At 40.7% G+C, this 17,969-nt stretch overlaps 1 protein-coding gene across 3 annotated transcripts in view; it reads left to right on the top strand.

Annotated features, from left to right (window-relative positions):
• TMTC1 (transmembrane O-mannosyltransferase targeting cadherins 1) overlaps window positions 1-17,969 on the top strand; it is a 179,519-nt gene that overhangs the window by 104,484 nt on the left and 57,066 nt on the right. For 2 of the 3 annotated variants that reach the window (XM_048829284.2, XM_048829264.2), the window contains one exon: window positions 15,128-15,295. The exons of the other annotated variant lie outside the window; for it this stretch is intronic. In XM_048829284.2, the coding sequence (XP_048685241.2) occupies window positions 15,128-15,295 (168 nt within the window). The remainder of the gene's footprint in view (window positions 1-15,127; window positions 15,296-17,969) is intronic. 3 annotated transcript variants of the gene reach the window in all.

The raw sequence follows: 17,969 nt of genomic DNA, 5'->3' as shown, positions 1-17,969 counted from the left end.
AGTTAAGCATTTCAGTGCATAAAGTGAAGCAAATGCCTGGCTGCTTTGCTGAGTCAGAGGGCATGTCTTCACTATGGAGCTAAATCAGTGCTTCTGCAGTCGATGCGGTGGTCTGGTGAAGATGTGGAGAGCGCTCACCCTTTGATTTCTGTACTCCACCTCCCTGAGAAGTGTAAGGTAAGTCAGCAGGAGAGCATGTCCCGTCGACACAGGACAGTGTAGACACTGCGGTAAGTGGATATAGCTATGTTGACTTCAGCTATGTTGTTCATGTAACTGGAGTAGCATAGCTTAGATCAATTTACCGCAGTCGTGTAGGCCTGGCCAGACTCTGTGTGTGTATTCCCAACTGTATCTGTTTAATTTACTTACTAAAAAAAACATTTTTAGTGCTCTTATGCTCCTGTTAGCCGTACAGAGCTGATGAAGTTAAGAGGGAGTGAGCTGGATTCTATTCCTTGTGAGTCATCAATCAGCATGATTACAAGGGCCAGTCAGATATACCTCTCTATACCCTGTGAAGGCAGTGGCATTGCACAGGTGTCACTGACAGCAAGTAATCTGAAAATGGGCCAGATCCTCAGCTAGTCTCAATTGAAAAGGAGTACTAGTGGCACCAATTGGTTAGTCTCAAAGGTGCCACTAGTACTCCTTTTCTTTTTGCGAATACAGACCAACACGGCTGCTACTCTGAAACTAGTCTCAATTGGTGTATCTCCATTGACTTTGATGGAGCAATGCTAACCGCTCCAGGATTTCAGCGGAGGCTGTGATCTGGAGGAATAAGCACAGGGTTGGGATTTTGGTGGTCTTGAATTCTAATCCTGATTCTGCCAGTGACTCTGTATGTAGCCGTGGGCAAGTCACACCAGCTTTCTTTCTCATTTTCCCCATCTGTCAGATGTCAATAATATTTATCCAGCTAGTTAATTAGTTCACGTCTGTACAGTGCTTTGGGTGAATAAGGTGCTATAAAATGATAACTGTTGTAAGTATTCAGCCTTTCAGATGTGTATCCAAACATGGACTTCTAACTTTTGTGGCTTTGCCCATTACTATTAAACACTCTGAAGAGAAATAAAAATAACACAAGCAAGAAATGATGAGATGCTAGTGCCAGATATTTTGGTGAAAGCCAATAAATATGTAGGAAATAGAGCCAAGTAATTCTGCAAAGATGAAAAAAATTAGCTCATGGTGCTTTTGGTCTAGACTAGTCTCAGCTGCTTTAACTGAATATGAAACATGCCTTTGAAAAACACATTGCACTTTGGCCACACACAAATGGTTTCAGGGAAAGGCTGAATTTACTATGATTACTACCACTTGCATGTTAGCTTTAATGGAAAAGCTAAAAAGCTTTGTTTTATTGTTATTGTGATAAATTAGGTTAAAGAAACAAATCTTAAAAAAACGTTTCTTGTGATCAAAGATGATTTTTAAATAAAATAATCTGGAGGCCCAAAATATGTATGGAAGTCTTAGCTGAGGTGGAAAAAAAATCAGAAATTAAAAAAAAAGTGTAATTTAATAGAAATAATCCACTCAGGCTTGTCTACACGTATAGTGCTGCTGCAGCACTTCTGGTGAAGACACTCTTTGCCAGGGGTGGGCAAACTTTTTGGCCCGAGGGCCACACCGGGGAATAGAAATTGTATGGTGGGCCATGAATGCTCACAAAATTGGGGTTAGAGTGCAGCTGGGGATGAGGAGTTTGGGGTGTAGAAGGATGCTCTGGGCTGGGACCGAGGGGTTTGGAGGGCGGGAGGGGGATCAGGGCTGGGGCAGGGGCGTGGGAAGGGGTGCTGGTTCCAGGTGGGGGTGTGGGCTCTGGGATGGGGCTGGGGATGAGAGGTTTGGGGTGCAGGAGGGTGCTCTGGGCTGGGATCGAGGGGTATGGAGAGTGGGAAAGGGGGATCAGGGCTGGGTCAGGGGGTCGGGGCATGGGGATGCAGGTTCCGAGCAGCGCTTACTTCAAGCAGCTCCCAAAAGCAATGACATGTCCCCTCTCCAGCTCCTATGCAGAAGCGTGGCCAGGTGCTCTGCATGCTGCCCCATCCGCAGGCACCGACCCTGCAGCTCCCATTGGAGCACATAGGAGCCAGAGGGGACCATGCTGCGGCTTCCAGGAGCTGCGTGGCCCGGCCCCCGACCCAGCGCCCCGGCAGGAGTGGGGCCAAGCCATGTGGTTTGGCTCACAGGCCAGCTTAAAATGGTTCATGGGCTGGATTTGGCCCATGGGCTGTAGTTTTCCCACCCCTGCTTTATGCCGATGCGAGAGAGCTCTCCAAGCGGTGTAATAAAACCATCTCTGCGAGAGGTGGTAGCTATATCAGCAGGAAAAGCTCTCTCACCAATATAGCGCTGTCCACACTAGCATGTATGTTGGTGTAACTTATTTCGCTTTGGGGGTGATTTCTTTACACCTCTGAGTGACATAGGCTGTAGTGTAGACATAGCCTCAGTCAAATGGATTGTAATTGTAATTTTTATTTGTAAAGGAATATCATATGTAATATAGAATGATCTCCGTTTTGTTTCTTTTTAAACCTCCTTATAACATTTAATGTAAAATTATATCCTTACTATAGAATTCTACAAAGTGGTTATAAAAAAACCCTATAGAAAATAATAATTACCTGCAAAATTATGTAATATTTTAGAGTAATTTCTATGAAATCTTGCTGATTTAATCCCTATTAAATTCTATAGGGTTTTTTCTTTACAATGCTAAATAATAAACACATAACTGTTTCCTTTCCAAAATAGCTGTAATAAAGGCATACAAAAGTCCATGTTATCTGGAAACACTTCAGATAGGAATCTGCTCAAAATGAAGTCTTGGAATCAAAAAGTGTAATGAAGTGAATCTGTACAGTACATTATTTTTTATGGTGACAGCAAGGGAGAGAAGGAAAATGGACCCAAATGTTAACCAATCATTCAATGATTAGCTGAATAATTTATTTAAAAGTTAACACATTTTCTGTCAAAGAAAATAGTTTTTGAGCTCATTAAATTTTATCTAGTTGTCTCTTATTGTGAATAGAGAACCAGATGCTTAGCTGATGTAAATTGGTTTAGCTCAAAAACCTGACCCAGTGCCCTTAATGTAGCCTGAAATAAGAAACCAGCTTTTCATTTGGAAATAAAGACCAATTATGTCATCAATCATCTGCTCAGAAGGTCCCTTTTCAAATTAGGTCTGTCCTGCTGGAGTTTGGGATTCTCTTTGTACTACTCCCTGCAGGTCTTACTCAGGGACTGCTCCTGTTGACTGGAAAGGCAAAACTCTTTGTGGAAACATACTGGCTTTGAAGTTTAATCAGTCAGGAAGGATTCTCATATCCAGGATGGGATTTCTGGTCAACATGAGAGAGAGTGACACACGTACGCGTGCCAAGTGGTTAGGAGAAGCTGGGATGTAGGAGACACAAGTTCAGGTCCCTGCTCTGCCTGATTCAGGGCAGGGACTTGAACCTGGCTGTTCTACATCCCAGGTGAATGCCCTAACTACCAAGCTGTTGGCTCTTTTGGGGTGGGCCTCTTTCTCACACGTTGTTTGTGGAAAAAATTCAAAAAGTCAAGTTTTGGTCTGATGTGAAATGAAAACAAGTTTTAAAACCTCAATATTTCTCACAAAATGGAACTCAAGCTTTTCCAGCCGGCCCTTCTGCTCAGGACAATTCAGCAACCCAGGCCTGGTCTACACTAAACATTTAGATTGATATAACTACACTGCTCAAAGGGGTTGAAATTTCAGACCCCAGAGCGCCCTAGCTGTGCCATACTAACCCCAATGTAGACGCAGCTAAGTTGATGGAAGAATGCTTCTGTTCTCCACTGCTCAGGGAGGTGGAGTTCCTACAGTGGTGGAAAAACCCTTCCCATCACCTTAAGATGTGTCTACACTATGGAGTTACAATTGCATAGCTACAGTGCCACAGCATGCTGCTGTAGCCCCTGCAGTACAGACACGCTCCCAGTCAGGTGTTTCCAAAAACCTCTCTAGCAGAGTGAATCCATTCTTAGGGCCTGTCTACACTTAAAATGCGACAGCTGCATCGCTGTAGCACTACACTGTAGACACTACCTATGCTGATGAGCGGGGTTCTCCTGTTGGCATAGGTAATCCACCTCCTCGAGAGGCGGTAGCTGGGTTGACTGAAGAATTCCTCCATTCACCTCGTCGTGTCTGCACTGGGGGTTAGATCAGTATAGCTGTGCCTTCTAGGGCTGTGGATTTTTAGCTACACCGATGTAAAATCCTAGTAAAAAGAACAGGAGTACTTGTGGCACCTTAGAGACTAACAAATTTATTAGAGCATAAGCTTTCGTGGGCTGCAGCCCACTTCATCGGATGCATAGAATGGAACACGTAGTAAGAAGATATATATAGATATAGATTCTATTTCCCCATGTTAAGTATCCTCACACCTTCTTGTCAACTGTCTAAATGGGCCATCGTGATTATCACTACAAAAGTTTTTTTCTCCTGCTGATAATAGCTCATCTTAATTAACTAGCCTCTTACTCCACCTTTTCATGTTCTCTGTATGTATGTATATATATATCTTCTTACTATATGTTCCATTCTATGCATCCGATGAAGTGGGCTGTAGCCCACAAAAGCTTATGCTCAGATAAATTGGTCAGTCTTTAAGGTGCCACAAGTACTCCGGTTCTTTTTGCGGATACAGACTAACACAGCTGTTACTCTGAAACCTACAATCCTAGTGTAGACTAGGCCTTGATGTGCTTCTGTTTACCAGTTCTTCCACCTTCTGTGTCTGAAGTAGTGCTTACTGAAGGAGGAGTCGTTCAAAAGACATGCCAAGCCCTCTTTCTACAATCAGTTGCTTTCCATTAGAGAAGTGATAGTACAGCCATTTATGTTAACAGGGATGAAGTGACTTTAAAGGTCCCTTCCCACACACACCCAGCAGCTGTGCCTGTGAGCAGTGTGTTTTAAATCATTTTGGTTCTTCGCGTCAGTGTGTGTTACATAGAGTGTCAGCTCAGGCTCTAGAACTAGGAGAGGAGTTTGTCTATGTTGTATTTGAAATAGCAAAGAGGTTTTTTCAAGGGCGGGGTTGGTGGCTCAGTGTAGAATTGCTGTCCATGCTCAAGTCTGTTAGGCCCTGATCCAGCAAAGCACTTTAAGTCTTTGACTGGTCTCCTTGATTTAAGTGGCAACACTCAACAGGTACATCTACATTGCAAAGACAAACCTGCAGCACCGAGCCTCAGAGCCTGGGTCAATTGACTCAGGTTCTGAGGTTGCAGTCTAAAATGAGCAGTGCTCCATGACCCTCCTTCTTCGCTGGATTTGAGAGCCCAGGCTCCAGCCAGAGCAGGAACATCTGCACTGCTGTTTTTTAGCCCTGCAGCCTGGGTTCTGTGATTTTTGTGTCACCGTTTTTTCTTTGCAGTGTAAGCATCCTAAAGGCTTTAGGTTAAAGTTAAACACTAAAGTGCTTTATTGGGTTTTGGGCCTTATTCCGTAGGCTGGGCAGGCCATGTGAGTGCTTGAGGTTTGGGGGATTTTTTGGAGAACTGATGTGTCCATCCTGTGTATTTAAAATATAATGTATATTTACAGCACCTGGATGCATGTTACAGGTGCTTAATAAAAATCCAGTAAAACTGGAATAATCTCAGACAATGAGGAAATCTGAAAACATATGTTGCCTAGCAACGAATATGTGCAGCTGAGACTTGGAAACTTGTAATAAGTTTTTAAAAGCAGAAAATTGCACATGTTCATGTTGTCAGTCAGTACTGACCTCAGACTCCATCCTCTCACAATGCTATTCTCAGTACTCTCTGAAGAGTAGCAAAATAAAAATGTGCAGTTAATTGATGTGATGCACAAAGTGGTTAAACTTAATTTGGAGTAGCTTCAAAGCAAGGTTTAAAAGAACAAAATGGAGTCATCTAAAGTAAGTGCTGAAAATCAACAAGGTTAGTAGCCATAGAGAAATCCTCCTGGGTGAATTGTCAAAGTTAACTGCAGTTTCTGTTCTCCATATGTTTTTAAAATAATCCTTTTGTTCTGCTTACAGACACTATACTGATCCAGTAGCCCTCACATGTCCTGACATACTGTTTTTAGATGGATCTTTTCCTAATTGATATGTAGGGGTCAAAATTCTTATCTCAGTTCCACTGGTTTACATCTGGAGTAACTCCATTGAAAATCAGTGGATTTTCTCCAGATTTACACCTATATAATCTGGATTAGAATCCACTGGAAAAGAAACACAAAGATTTTAAGATCCTGAAAATTCTTTCAATTTCTTTTTTTTTGGCGGGCGGGCGGTCATCTTTCACAGATAGTTTCTTCCACTCAGTTTTACAACCCAGCCTCCACTGGTTAAACATATCAGTACTTCTCCTAGATTGTCCAGAAAGGTCACTGCAAAGCAACACAAGTTGTCTGCTCACTGCTAGAGGCTGGGACTTGCTTACCCCTGCACCAAATTTTTTATTTTGTGTCCCAAATAGTTCTAATATTAATGGAACCACCTTTGACCAGTGTGCCAAGGCTAATAGAAGTATATTAAAACTTATTATTTATTAAATACCTAGCTCTTTAGATCAGTAGACCTCAACGTGCTTTACAAAGGAGGTAACTCTTACAGGGTACTCGCAAATGTGCAGCTTGCTATAACAGAATGTAATGACAATCTACCGTTGGGGTGCGGCAATAGCTACCCTGTCTCAAAGGAAGCAACGTAATCAAGAAACAAGTGCAACAAAACCACTCCTAATGTTTGATGTAAACTGGTGCAGGGTGATGCCAGAGATAGAGGGAAAATGTTTAAAGCTCTGGCTTCTGAAATTAGACACAGTGGTTAAAGAAAAGACTGTGAGTTATTAGATATAATTACTGAACACTGAATGAGTAGGCTGCAACTCTTACATATCTGCACTCTGGCTCTTATTTAAACCCCGCAATTTGTCTTTTACACCCTGGGAAATGTGGCATTCCTGTCATCTCATTCCTCTCTTGTTTGTGCCTCGCTGCAGTGCACATGCTCACAAGGGAAGTGCTGTTAACAAATTGCAGAAATCATAGAAGAAAATCATTCATCCCACAACCCTCTGAGTGAATTCTGCCAAAATGCACATGTGAATGGTGCACAACGGTTGCCTACTAAGTGTAGCCCTGACTTCGTTATAACTGAGGACATTCCTAAGATACCACTTTTGTACAGCAAGAGACCACAATGCCAGGAGTCAGGAAACTGTCAACATGTTGATGCATGTGCCAAATAGGAAGCTCCTATGTATACCCCCCTGCAGGGTTGAGGAATTTGTGTAGCTGCTGGTTCTCCCGTAATGAGTGTTCTCATCCTGAACCTGTGGAAAAGCTATTAAACATTAAATTGTGTTCCTACTTAGAGAGCTCCTTCAGATTTGAGTCTGTGTGCAGGATTGTGGTGGGGCTTTCACAGTTGGAAATGGTCACTGTTTCATTACTGCAGTTGGCTGTATCTTACCCCAAAGAGAAAGCAAAATCTGTTTTGGTTTGATTTTTAAATAATCTGATTGGAAACTAGGGCTGGGTGGGAGAAGGGATATTAACTTCAAAATAAAAACAGCTGGTGCTTTTCTCTTAAATAACTGTTTTGGAAAACCACTGTTCAATCCAAATGATTATGGTCAGCACAAAGATCCATTAAGATAAAGACAAAACCTGGCAAAAAAACATTAGAATGGTGGCGGGGTGGATCCTGTCTGTGTGTGTGCATGGCAAGAGAGCGAGAGAGATATTTTTTTTTCTTCAGAAGTAGAAATACTGCCAAATTTTTTTTTGCTGGAAAATGGCTTTTTGATGAAACAGAGTTTTTTTGCAAAAAGTCCATTTTCCCCTCAAAATATTTTGTGAGGGAGGGGAAAAAAATTCCCAACCAGCTTTAATGTTAAGGGCAAAATTATCCCCTCTGCCAGAGTGGGTAGCCAAGTTAGTATATGTGAGGGGAAAAGAGCACAGGGAACCACTAACTTACCCTCTCACTGTCCCCTCACCACCCATCCCCATGCCAGAATTAGGGCAGAACTCCTCCATAGTGCTTAAGGCACAGCTGCAAGTTATAGCCATATATGCTGACTTGCACATAGGGGCAAAATTTTCCAACTTGAAAGTATAAAGTCAGTTGCCTGAATTAGTAGCCTGATGTTTTCTCAGCTCCAGTTGAAGATAATGTGAGCTGGGAATGCTCAGCATCTCTTTTAAGCAGGATCAGGAGCCTAATTTTGGATTTAAGGGCAAAATTTTCAGAAGCACTTAAGTGAAACAGGAGCCGAAGTCTCATTGATTTTCTGTGTGCACCTAAGTTTTAAGTATTTTTCCAGAGGTTGGGTCTGTGTGGGTGTAGGAGCATACCTGCTCATGGTGGTGCAACCCTCATAATAAATTACAGAGCCCCTTGATAAATTATATTCATCAGGAACCTTAAGCTGCTTCACCTGTACTCTGCTTAGCAATTCATCTCTGCCTGGACAGTTTCTAACATTCCAAAACTCTGAGCACGGTCAAACTCCGATACATTTAAAAAAAAAATCTGAAAAATGTTTCTTTCTGTCCTCACTAACTGTGGAATTCCCACTCTACCCTCCCCAGGTTCCACTGTCCTGAAGTACAGGACAGGGAATATTCAATCAAGGACTAGTAACAGGTTTAAGGTTTGATATCTCATGATGAGCAATCAGTGCTCATTTCCATTACAGCATGCTGTTATTGTAGCCATGTTGGTCCCAGGCTATTACAGAGGCAAGGTGGGTGAGGTAATATATTTTAGGTGGCCTGAAGAAGAGCTCTCTATAAGCTGTTAGCGAAAGACACATTTCAAGAAGTTGGTCCAACAGAAGTTATTACCTCACTCACCTTGTCTCTGTATTTCCATTACAGTAACCCGGTTGGGAATTCATTGTGCTAGCACTGTACAAACATATGAAGACAAACCCCAGCACCAGGAGCTTCCAGTTTAATTTAAGATAAAACATAACTGGTGGAACAAACAAGTGTCTGTGAGAAATGTGGTGGCATGGGAGGAGAATGGTTAACAGTAGTATAAGCATTGCTTTTGATAGGATAGCTGCGTGCACAGTTTGTAGAAGTTTGTTTGTCTGTTTTTAATGGATACAAATAACCAGATTATTAAATATTAAATTTAATGGATATTAAATAACCAGGCTACTAGTAGTCTCAGCTCCCCACCTGCTTCCCTATTAACTTCTGGCAGGGTGCTATAGGCATCACGGTGGAAATTAATCTTAAAGAGGGATGTGCAAAAGGCTAAAGGTAGTGGGGTTAAGGATTAGTGGGAAGGAATGTTCCACAAATAAAGGGTGGCATGGGAGAAAACATATAAGTGCTTATGGCAACAATGGATTTGTTAGTGTTCAAAGGTATTTCATACTGCTTGCTCTGTAAAAGAACCTGGAGTTAGAAACTTTAAATCCAAACCCCTGAAATAAGCAATACTGGATATGAAATAACCACTAAGAAAAGCTGTGTGATGAGATGTGACTGTAACAGACCGCTCCAATGAAAAGTCTGTGACAAGATAATGGGAGCTCATCTTTCTCCAGCCATTTTTGTTGTTGTTTGGTGAACAGAGATAGAACATTGTTGTCTGTACTTTTATGTCAAACTCTTATGATTTTTTTAAATATAAAAGCCTCAAATAAATGCTCTGTTTCAAATTGTTTTTTGTTTGTTTTGGATGCACTTCCTAATACAGATACATTCATTACAGTGTAGTTACAGAACAGTCCTAGTTTGTTACAGTTGCCACTAATTCATTTAACTGGAAGCTATATTTAAAGCCTACATTACTTAGTATTTCCCCTTTTAGTCTCATACTTAATACATGTATTATTTTGTAGAATTCTGGTACACAGCCACATTGCTGTTATAGTGTAATTACTATGAAGTTATACTTCGTGATGTATGTATTTGTTACAAAAAGCTACAATCAGAAGTTAAATTATATGGGTGCACTTGATTTATAGTGTAGCTTTGAATTACCTTCCCACTGCATTCTCATGGAGTTACAAGGAATTTTTGGGTAGATAATTCAAAGTCCTGATGCAAGTTCAATGTATGTCTCTGGAACTCTCTATGTGGTGATTAGGGCACCTGGCTGGGGCTCAGGAAACTTGGTTTCTAGTCCCAGTTCTGCCACTGGCCTGCTAGATGACCTTGGGCAAGTCACTTCCTTTCCCAGTGCCTCAGTCTCCCCATCTGAAAAATGAAAATAATCATGCTGTCCTCGCTTGTAATGTACTTTGAGATCTGTGAATGAAAAGCACTATGTAAGAACTACTAGGAGGTGTTATAATGTAACTATAGTTCCCACCTTATCGTTCCCACTTCATAGTTCCCACCGTATTTTGAAATGAACCCTTATTTCTGTGTAATACTACGTTTATCCATGTAACTACCACGAAGGTTAATCAAAAGTATATAAAAAAGCCTCTTCCCAGCAGCTGTATAAACGGTCATACAGCTCTATCTGTATTCAGCACAAGCATACTGAAGACTGCTGGTGAGAACAAGAGTATATCAGCATTTCCCAATAGCTGGGAACTGGGTCCGTCCTGCTTCTCCGCTCCTGTAATATGAGCTAATGAAACTGTCTGAATATTTCCCAGATGTTTCCACTTGTTCTCTGGGAACGTGCAGTAGGCTGTTTGGAGAAGGTGTGTGCCTAAAACTGCAAAGGTGAAAGGATCTTCCTTTTGATACTTCGTGATAAAGAAATTCAACTAAATAATGTTCACATTAAGTAGGTAATTCCCTGGGCAGAATTAAACTGCTGAAAGACAATATATCAATCAGAGTGGAAACTGTCTGCAGGTTTTTTGGGGAGTTTCTTGTTGGCCTGATTATTGAGATTAACTTTTCAGAGACTTGAAAATGCAGTTCAGTCACCATATGGACTGGATGTTTTAGCTCAATAGAAGCACCAGATATTCAATTTGTATCTGCAAATGTCTTTTTGCAATTAATGCAAACAGAAATAGTGTCAATTCAATAAACATAGTGCAAAAAGTTTATGGAAAATGCAACTAAGAAAAGTAACAGTAATGTATTGCAACAAATTAGAAGCATAAAATAAGCATTCAAATCCACCTCTGAAAAGGGTAGGTATTACAAAAATATCGTATCCAGGGTATACTTGAATGCTGATATTGCAGCTGGTATTTATTTATTTATTTTTTGTTTCTATTTGTTTTGCAGTGGTTGCACAGAGCTATTGCAGTGCTTATATTTTGTGCTTTTGGGAGGTGCTTCCCCCCCCCCCCCCCGTTTCTGAAAAAAGTTGCAGTGTGAATTTCAATGCTAAATATTCTGTTTCCTAAGTTCTTTCCCAGGGTTTTTCACTTTTTAAGGAAATGTTTGACATTTAGAAAGCTATTTTAGATGACTTCTGTGTAGTTTTATTTCAGAAGTGAATTTTTGAAAAAAAGATGGTTGTAGTTGCTAACAATCTGACCCTGAAGATTTTATGACTCTCAATGCTCCAGGTTAAATTGTATCTGGAGATCTGGCTACAGTGCATTTGTCCATCCTGAGACACAGGTAAAGCATCTTTCCAGTTTGTTATATAGAAAGGACCTTAACCATGTTTACAAACCATGCTAAAGTCTCCATTCAGGAATGTGGGAAGTTCATATCTGTGCAATAAGGCTTGAATTCTGCAGACAGTGTACACATGCTTAATTTTAAGTACAGAAGTAATCCCACTGAAGCCAAACTTCAGTTAAGCGTGTATCTAGGTGTTGGTAGCACTAAGGTAAATTGGAACAATCACGTTATTGCATCCCCTGCCACAGTTGTGCGTGTAGTATAGACAAGCCCACAGTCATGTTAATGGGTCTACTCACATGAGTAAGCGTTACTCATATGATATGGGCACCTCTATACTAAAAGCCCTACCAGTGTAAGTTGGCATAGTGAGGAGTGTCTGTTTCCAGATGGTTTTTCGATTGTACCCATAGCCCACGCACGGTTTCGTAACAATGATCCAGGGATACATTGGCAGGGGGAAGCAGGAGAGAGGAAAACACTTGTATCTTCTGAGTGCTGATGAGGCAAACTTGCTTCACCCACAAATCAAGCTTCACCCACTGGAGATGCCAAAAAACCCAGAGAAGAGCAGAGAGGGCCATACATGTCCTGTAAAAAGCAGAATTCAGATAGCACAGCCTCCTGGGCATTGAAGCGTCACTAAAAGGGAACTAAGTCAAAGAGCAGAGCTCTTTCATATATCTAAATCCCATAGAAAGGGAACCAAGTCCACAGAGCTCAGCAGATCACACATAGTCATATTTAGGACATCTGCACAGTGTATGGTGCCTGGCATCTCAAGAGGGCAGAGCTTGAGAAATCTGAAATTAAAGACATTAGGAACTCCTCAGAAACCTGCATGTTCCATTCTGATTTATATATTGATGTTTCCCATACTATTTCTTCAACTGGGATTACAAGGGGAGAATTTTTTTACATGATTTCCCTCACCACAAAGCAGTTTAAAAGGGACGATCCTTTCCTCTTAGGCATTTTAGGCACAATCCATGTGGGTATGTGAACTTGCTCTCTGTGCTGGCTGGAAAACAAGGGGAGAGTTCTCAGAGCTGTAGATTTCCTGTGTTTCCAGGTAAACATACTTAATTGTAATGGGTGAGAATGAGGATGTGATAGCTACTGGGAACAGCTTTACTTTCCTTTATGGATAGACTACACAGCACTGCAATGTTCAGCGCTGCAACGCCCCCCTGAGTGCAGCAAGTTTCAGCGCTGTAAAGTACCAGTGTAGGTAATGCACCGGCACTGGGAGCTGCGCTCCTCATGGAGGTGGTTTCTTTAGAGTGCAGGGAGAGCTCTCTCCCAGCGCTCTGCTGCAACTACACAAGCTACGGTAAAGCCCTGCCATGGCAGCACTTTAACGTCTCCAGTGTAGACTAGCCCTAACTTTCGTTCCAGAATGCTCTACTTTTGTTTTCTCTTCTGAGAAGCTACATGGACTTGGACAGAGAATAGGTCTTCATTATTAAATGATTTCTTTTCATGTGTCATTACATGTGCAGGTCCGTGAATGTATGTAGGAAATGGAATGTTTTCCTGAAAATTCCATGTAATTACCAGAATGTTAAGAAAGCAATTAAAGATGCTCCATTCCCAGCTCAGACATATATAGCATAATAGAGTCTAATTGCATACTTAAGTACTTGAATCAGTTTGGTAGTACACAGGAATAAGGGTTCACTTGCAAATATGGGAGCTATTTGACCATTGCATATACAAACCCATGTAAGCACACAGGAAAGTGAATCTGAAAATTCCATCCGATAGCAGAGGTCAGGCAATTCAAATATATTATAGTATAAACTATGTAATTAAACTTCAGAGTCTTGGATTTTATAGTAAATATGTGTATCAAAAAGTATATCTTCGTAGTTGTTGCATTGGTGTTACCATGGCGTTTGTGTACCAGGATTCTTTAAAAAAAATTAGTGGTAATTACATGTAACAAATAAGAACTGTACTGTAAATACAGTGTAACCACACTGTAGTTAATATATATGCATGATGAAGTGTATCTCACATCTCTACTTTTGCCATTAGCACTTCTTTTTTAGCAATTCTAAACATTATGGGCCCAGTTATTATCATTATTTGTGTTATGGTAGCATGAAGAGGCTGCAGCCAAGACTGGGGCACTATTGTACTAGGTGGTATACAAACACATAGTAAGAGACAGTCTTTTCCTCCAGATTCTGCCACCTTCAGGTTGAATAGCACCTTACTTAGGGCTTGTCTACACTGGCAATTAACAGCGCTGCAACTTTCTCACTCGGGTGTGAAAAAACACCCCCCTGAGTGAAGCAAGTTTCAGTGCTGTAAAGCACCAGTGTAGACAGTGCACCAGCGCTGGGAGCTGCGCCCCTCGTGGAGGTGGGTTTTTTTAGAGCGCTGGGAGAGCTCTCTCCTAGTGCTGCGCCGCGACCACACAAGGCATGTTAAAGTGCTGCCAAGGCAGAGCTTTAGGATTGCCAGTGTAGACTAGCCCTTAGTTAGTCTGATTCTTACAGAGTAAGATACTATTTAAGGCCTTGTCTACACTACGGGGATAAGTCGACCTAAATTACGCTACTCCAGCTACGTGAATAACATAGCTGGAGTCGACATAACTTAGGTAGATTTACTTCAGTGTCTACACCACGCTTCTTTGATGGGAGATGCTGTCCCATTGACTTACCTTACTCTTCTAATTCCGGTGGAGTACTGGAATCGCCTGGAGAGCGCTCTGCGGTCAATTTAGTGGGTCTTCACTAGACCTGCTAAATCGACCTCCGCTGCGTCAATCGCAGCAGCCTCGATCCCCGGTAAGTGTAGCGTGGAGGTAAGTGAGAGTGAAGGTGGCAGAATGGGCTTTATATATGTCATTGTTCTCAATGTCAACCATAGTCTGGTATCATTAATGTTACAGCACTCTTACGGTATCACTCACATTATACATCTGTAATTTATGTAAGCTTCCAAAATAATAATTACATTTAAATTCCTACATGTAAGAGGGGAATAATCTGTGCACAGGACCTAAAAACCATGAACTCCTGACTTCTAATCCTGCAGTGGCCTTGGATAAATTACTCAATCTCTTTTGTTCAATTTCCCCATCAGTAAAATGGGCATCAGAAAAGCTACCTGGCAGAGGTGTTTTGAGAATTCATTAGTTTGTGAAGCACTTTTCAGTTGTAATCTTCTGTATTCTTGCAAAAGATTGTGTTATACTTTCTAAGATTTTTGGTTAAGAAAAATAACCTGCCTTTCACATATAGTGCCATGTACACATAAGTACTGTTGTGCTATGTGGTACTATGTTTATTACTGTATTTATAGTTGATGGGTGTATAATTTAGAGCTTGTCAATTCATAGAAGTTGTAAATAGATTTCGGGGGGGGGGGAAGAGTTTGAATTTGTTTCCCTGAAAAATGAAGTTAGCTTAAAAACTATTATTGGGCAAGAGATAAAAATGCTGAAATCTTGTACATGAAGTATAATACTGGAAATAGCAACTTTCCCCCCCCTCCTGTTTGTTTTTCCAGTATGGGGTACTGTATCCTTTTTGTCCATGGTTTGAAAAAGCTCTGTGCCTGGTTAAATAGATGGGGAACTACTGCCCTGACCCTCTCTGCTTTGCTGCTGCTGCTGCTGTTCTCTTGGAAAACTGTGAAACAGAATGAAATCTGGTTGTCAAGAGAATCCCTCTTCAGGTATGATCAGCCACAGGAAAACATTTGCTATCTCTCTATCTTTAAATTTATTTGTAAAGAATCAAGAAATACATGGCATGTTATTGTTGCATGGAACAAATCATTTTTATTAAGTAAAAGGAATAATTCTACTATTATGTTGTTGCTTGCCATTTTTATATAGTGCCAAAAAGTGCATGTTTTTAATAGAGAGAAGGAAGACAAGGTTCCTGCCCTGAGGATCTAGTAGTTCAGATTATACATTTTAAATATAATATGTGCTCTAAAAGAGAGGGGTGGGTAGAGGAATTTTACATAAAACTAACATAAAGAGCAATATTTTAAAATGAAATTATTACTAACAAAAAAAGTCAAAGCAGTTTTTGTGGGCAGATTTGAACATTCCCCTGCAGCACCATGACCCAAACTGGATTATGCTAAAGCAGGGGGTCTCAACCAGGTCTGGGAGGTGTGTGTCCTGAAACTTCTTTTAGTTATGAGGTTGCAGTCCGGAAGATATTGACAACCACTGTGCTATGGTGTGAGAACCAGAAGGTGAAACTGCCTGGAAATGAGTGAAATGCAAAATGTAAACAAAAGGAATACTGAGAAGGAAATGTGATCTTTAACATTCTTTCTGGTTAAGTAGGCTACATTTTTATTAGTAACACAGAGAAAGAAATATGTCCTTGTGGGATTGTTTTTGTTTTTGTTTCTCAAATAAAGTAAATGGAACACTGCTGAGGAGACTGAAAGGTTTTATAAAGGATAAAAGGAAGAAAATGACTTACCGGTAATTATTTTCTCACCTAATATCTAAAACCATTGTGCAAACACTGATATCAACACTGTATCTGCATATGAACAAACTTTGATTTTGCAAGTACGACTATTTTTTTAGACATTTTAGTATAAAAAGAAAAACCCAGCAAAATCTTTGACTCAGTGATAATTATTGTTGTGCCTTTATTTAAAAAATACTATCATATTCTGTAGGTATGGTTCAAAACATGGTAGTAACACCACTGGAAAGATGTAGAATGTATTTTAGAAAAATTTTTATAATGGTAGAAAGTAGGGCTGTCAGTTTAATTGCAGTTAACTGACGCAATTAACGCAAAAAAATTCATCAAGATAAAAAAATGTATTGCAGTTAATCGCAGTTTTAATTGCACTGTTAAACAATAGAATACCATTTGAAATTTATTCAATATTTATGGATCTTTCTCTACATTTTCAAATATATTGATTTCAATTACAACACAGTATACAAAGTAGACAGCACTCACTTTATATTTGTATTCAGTTTTGTTGGCAAACTTATTAAATTTACTTCCTGATGCTTTTTCAGCAATTGTCTAGTTGTGAGGGCATCATGGTAATGCAGGTGATTTATACATCAATTGTTTAACTTGATTTTCAGAGCTATTCACCAGAGCAAAGTTTCATTTTCTCATTATTAATGGGGATGACATTACTGCTAAACCTTTTTATATATGCCATGCTATAGAAGCAGATGGAGCTTTGTTAGAGAGATATTTTTGAAAGATATGGAATAGGAGCTGCTTCAATATAACACAATTCATTGCCTATCTCCTAAAACACGTTTACCTCTTAAACAATGGAAACCATGGTGATGAGATCCTGGGCTCAGATGCCAACTCATTTTAAGCACTGGATTTCAGTCCAAACCTTCCAGGGTTAATGCCAACAATTCAAAAGAAAGCCCTGGCCTTGCAGTTTGGCAGACTCTCTTCCTTTTGAAGGGGAGGAGACTGTAATTACTTGTTTGGTGGTCATAAAATCACCTTGTAGCAACTGCACTTGAGATGGATTCAAGAGATATTGTTGACTGGATAGACAGTTTTTCCCCGCTCTTTCTGAGAAACAGAGAACTCCTGGACTATTTCATGTGCAGAATTAATAAGCTGAATTCGTTCCTAGTTTAACTGGATTGAATTCATTGGGGTTACATTAGCACTGAGGCATCTATTCCTGCCTGACAGTCTTCCAATTTGTAATATTTGCTCATAGAACCCATGCAACCATGTTGTCAGTGTGGTTTCAGCAGCCCAATGACTTGTGGTTTATATACTTGCTCTTCAAAACTGCACTGTTCTAATCTGCTGAGTAGATGGTGGTGCACATGCTCCTGGCATCTGCACCCCTTTGAATGGAGATGCAAGCACGAGTTTTGGCTTTTCTTTCATTGTGATCATGAGTGTGTCCATATGTGCAGAGATGGCTGGGCCGGGAGAGACACTGCCAACCTTGATTTGGTTGCCAAAGCAGATCTACCATTGGCAGCATTTGGAAGAGGCAAAGAAAACCACAAGAACTTAAGATAATGGGGACCTGGCCCCCTTCCACTTTATTCTCAAAGAAAATGCTGTTTTAGTAGTCTGAGAAGGTGGAAGATCAAGTCTCCTGCCTCCTAAATTCTTGTGATTTATGTTGCCTCTTTCCTTTGCTCTTAGTGGCCTAGGGAGCAGGCTCAGTACCTCTTCCTCCCTGTTGAATCTGCAGGCCAGCATAAATCATAGAATCATAGAATATCAGGGTTGGAAGGGACCTAGCAAGTAGACCTAAGCGAGCCCTAAAGCAAGTAGGTTTGAGACAACAAAGGCTCCCTCCCTGCTGCTTGCCAGAACTCCTCTGTCATCTCACTTCATGCTGTGGGTGGCCATCTTATGGA

The sequence above is a fragment of the Caretta caretta genome, chromosome 1, assembly GCF_965140235.1.
Source record: "Caretta caretta isolate rCarCar2 chromosome 1, rCarCar1.hap1, whole genome shotgun sequence".
NCBI classification, from domain to species: domain Eukaryota; kingdom Metazoa; phylum Chordata; order Testudines; family Cheloniidae; genus Caretta; species Caretta caretta.
This window is presented reverse-complemented; position numbering and strand designations above follow the sequence as displayed.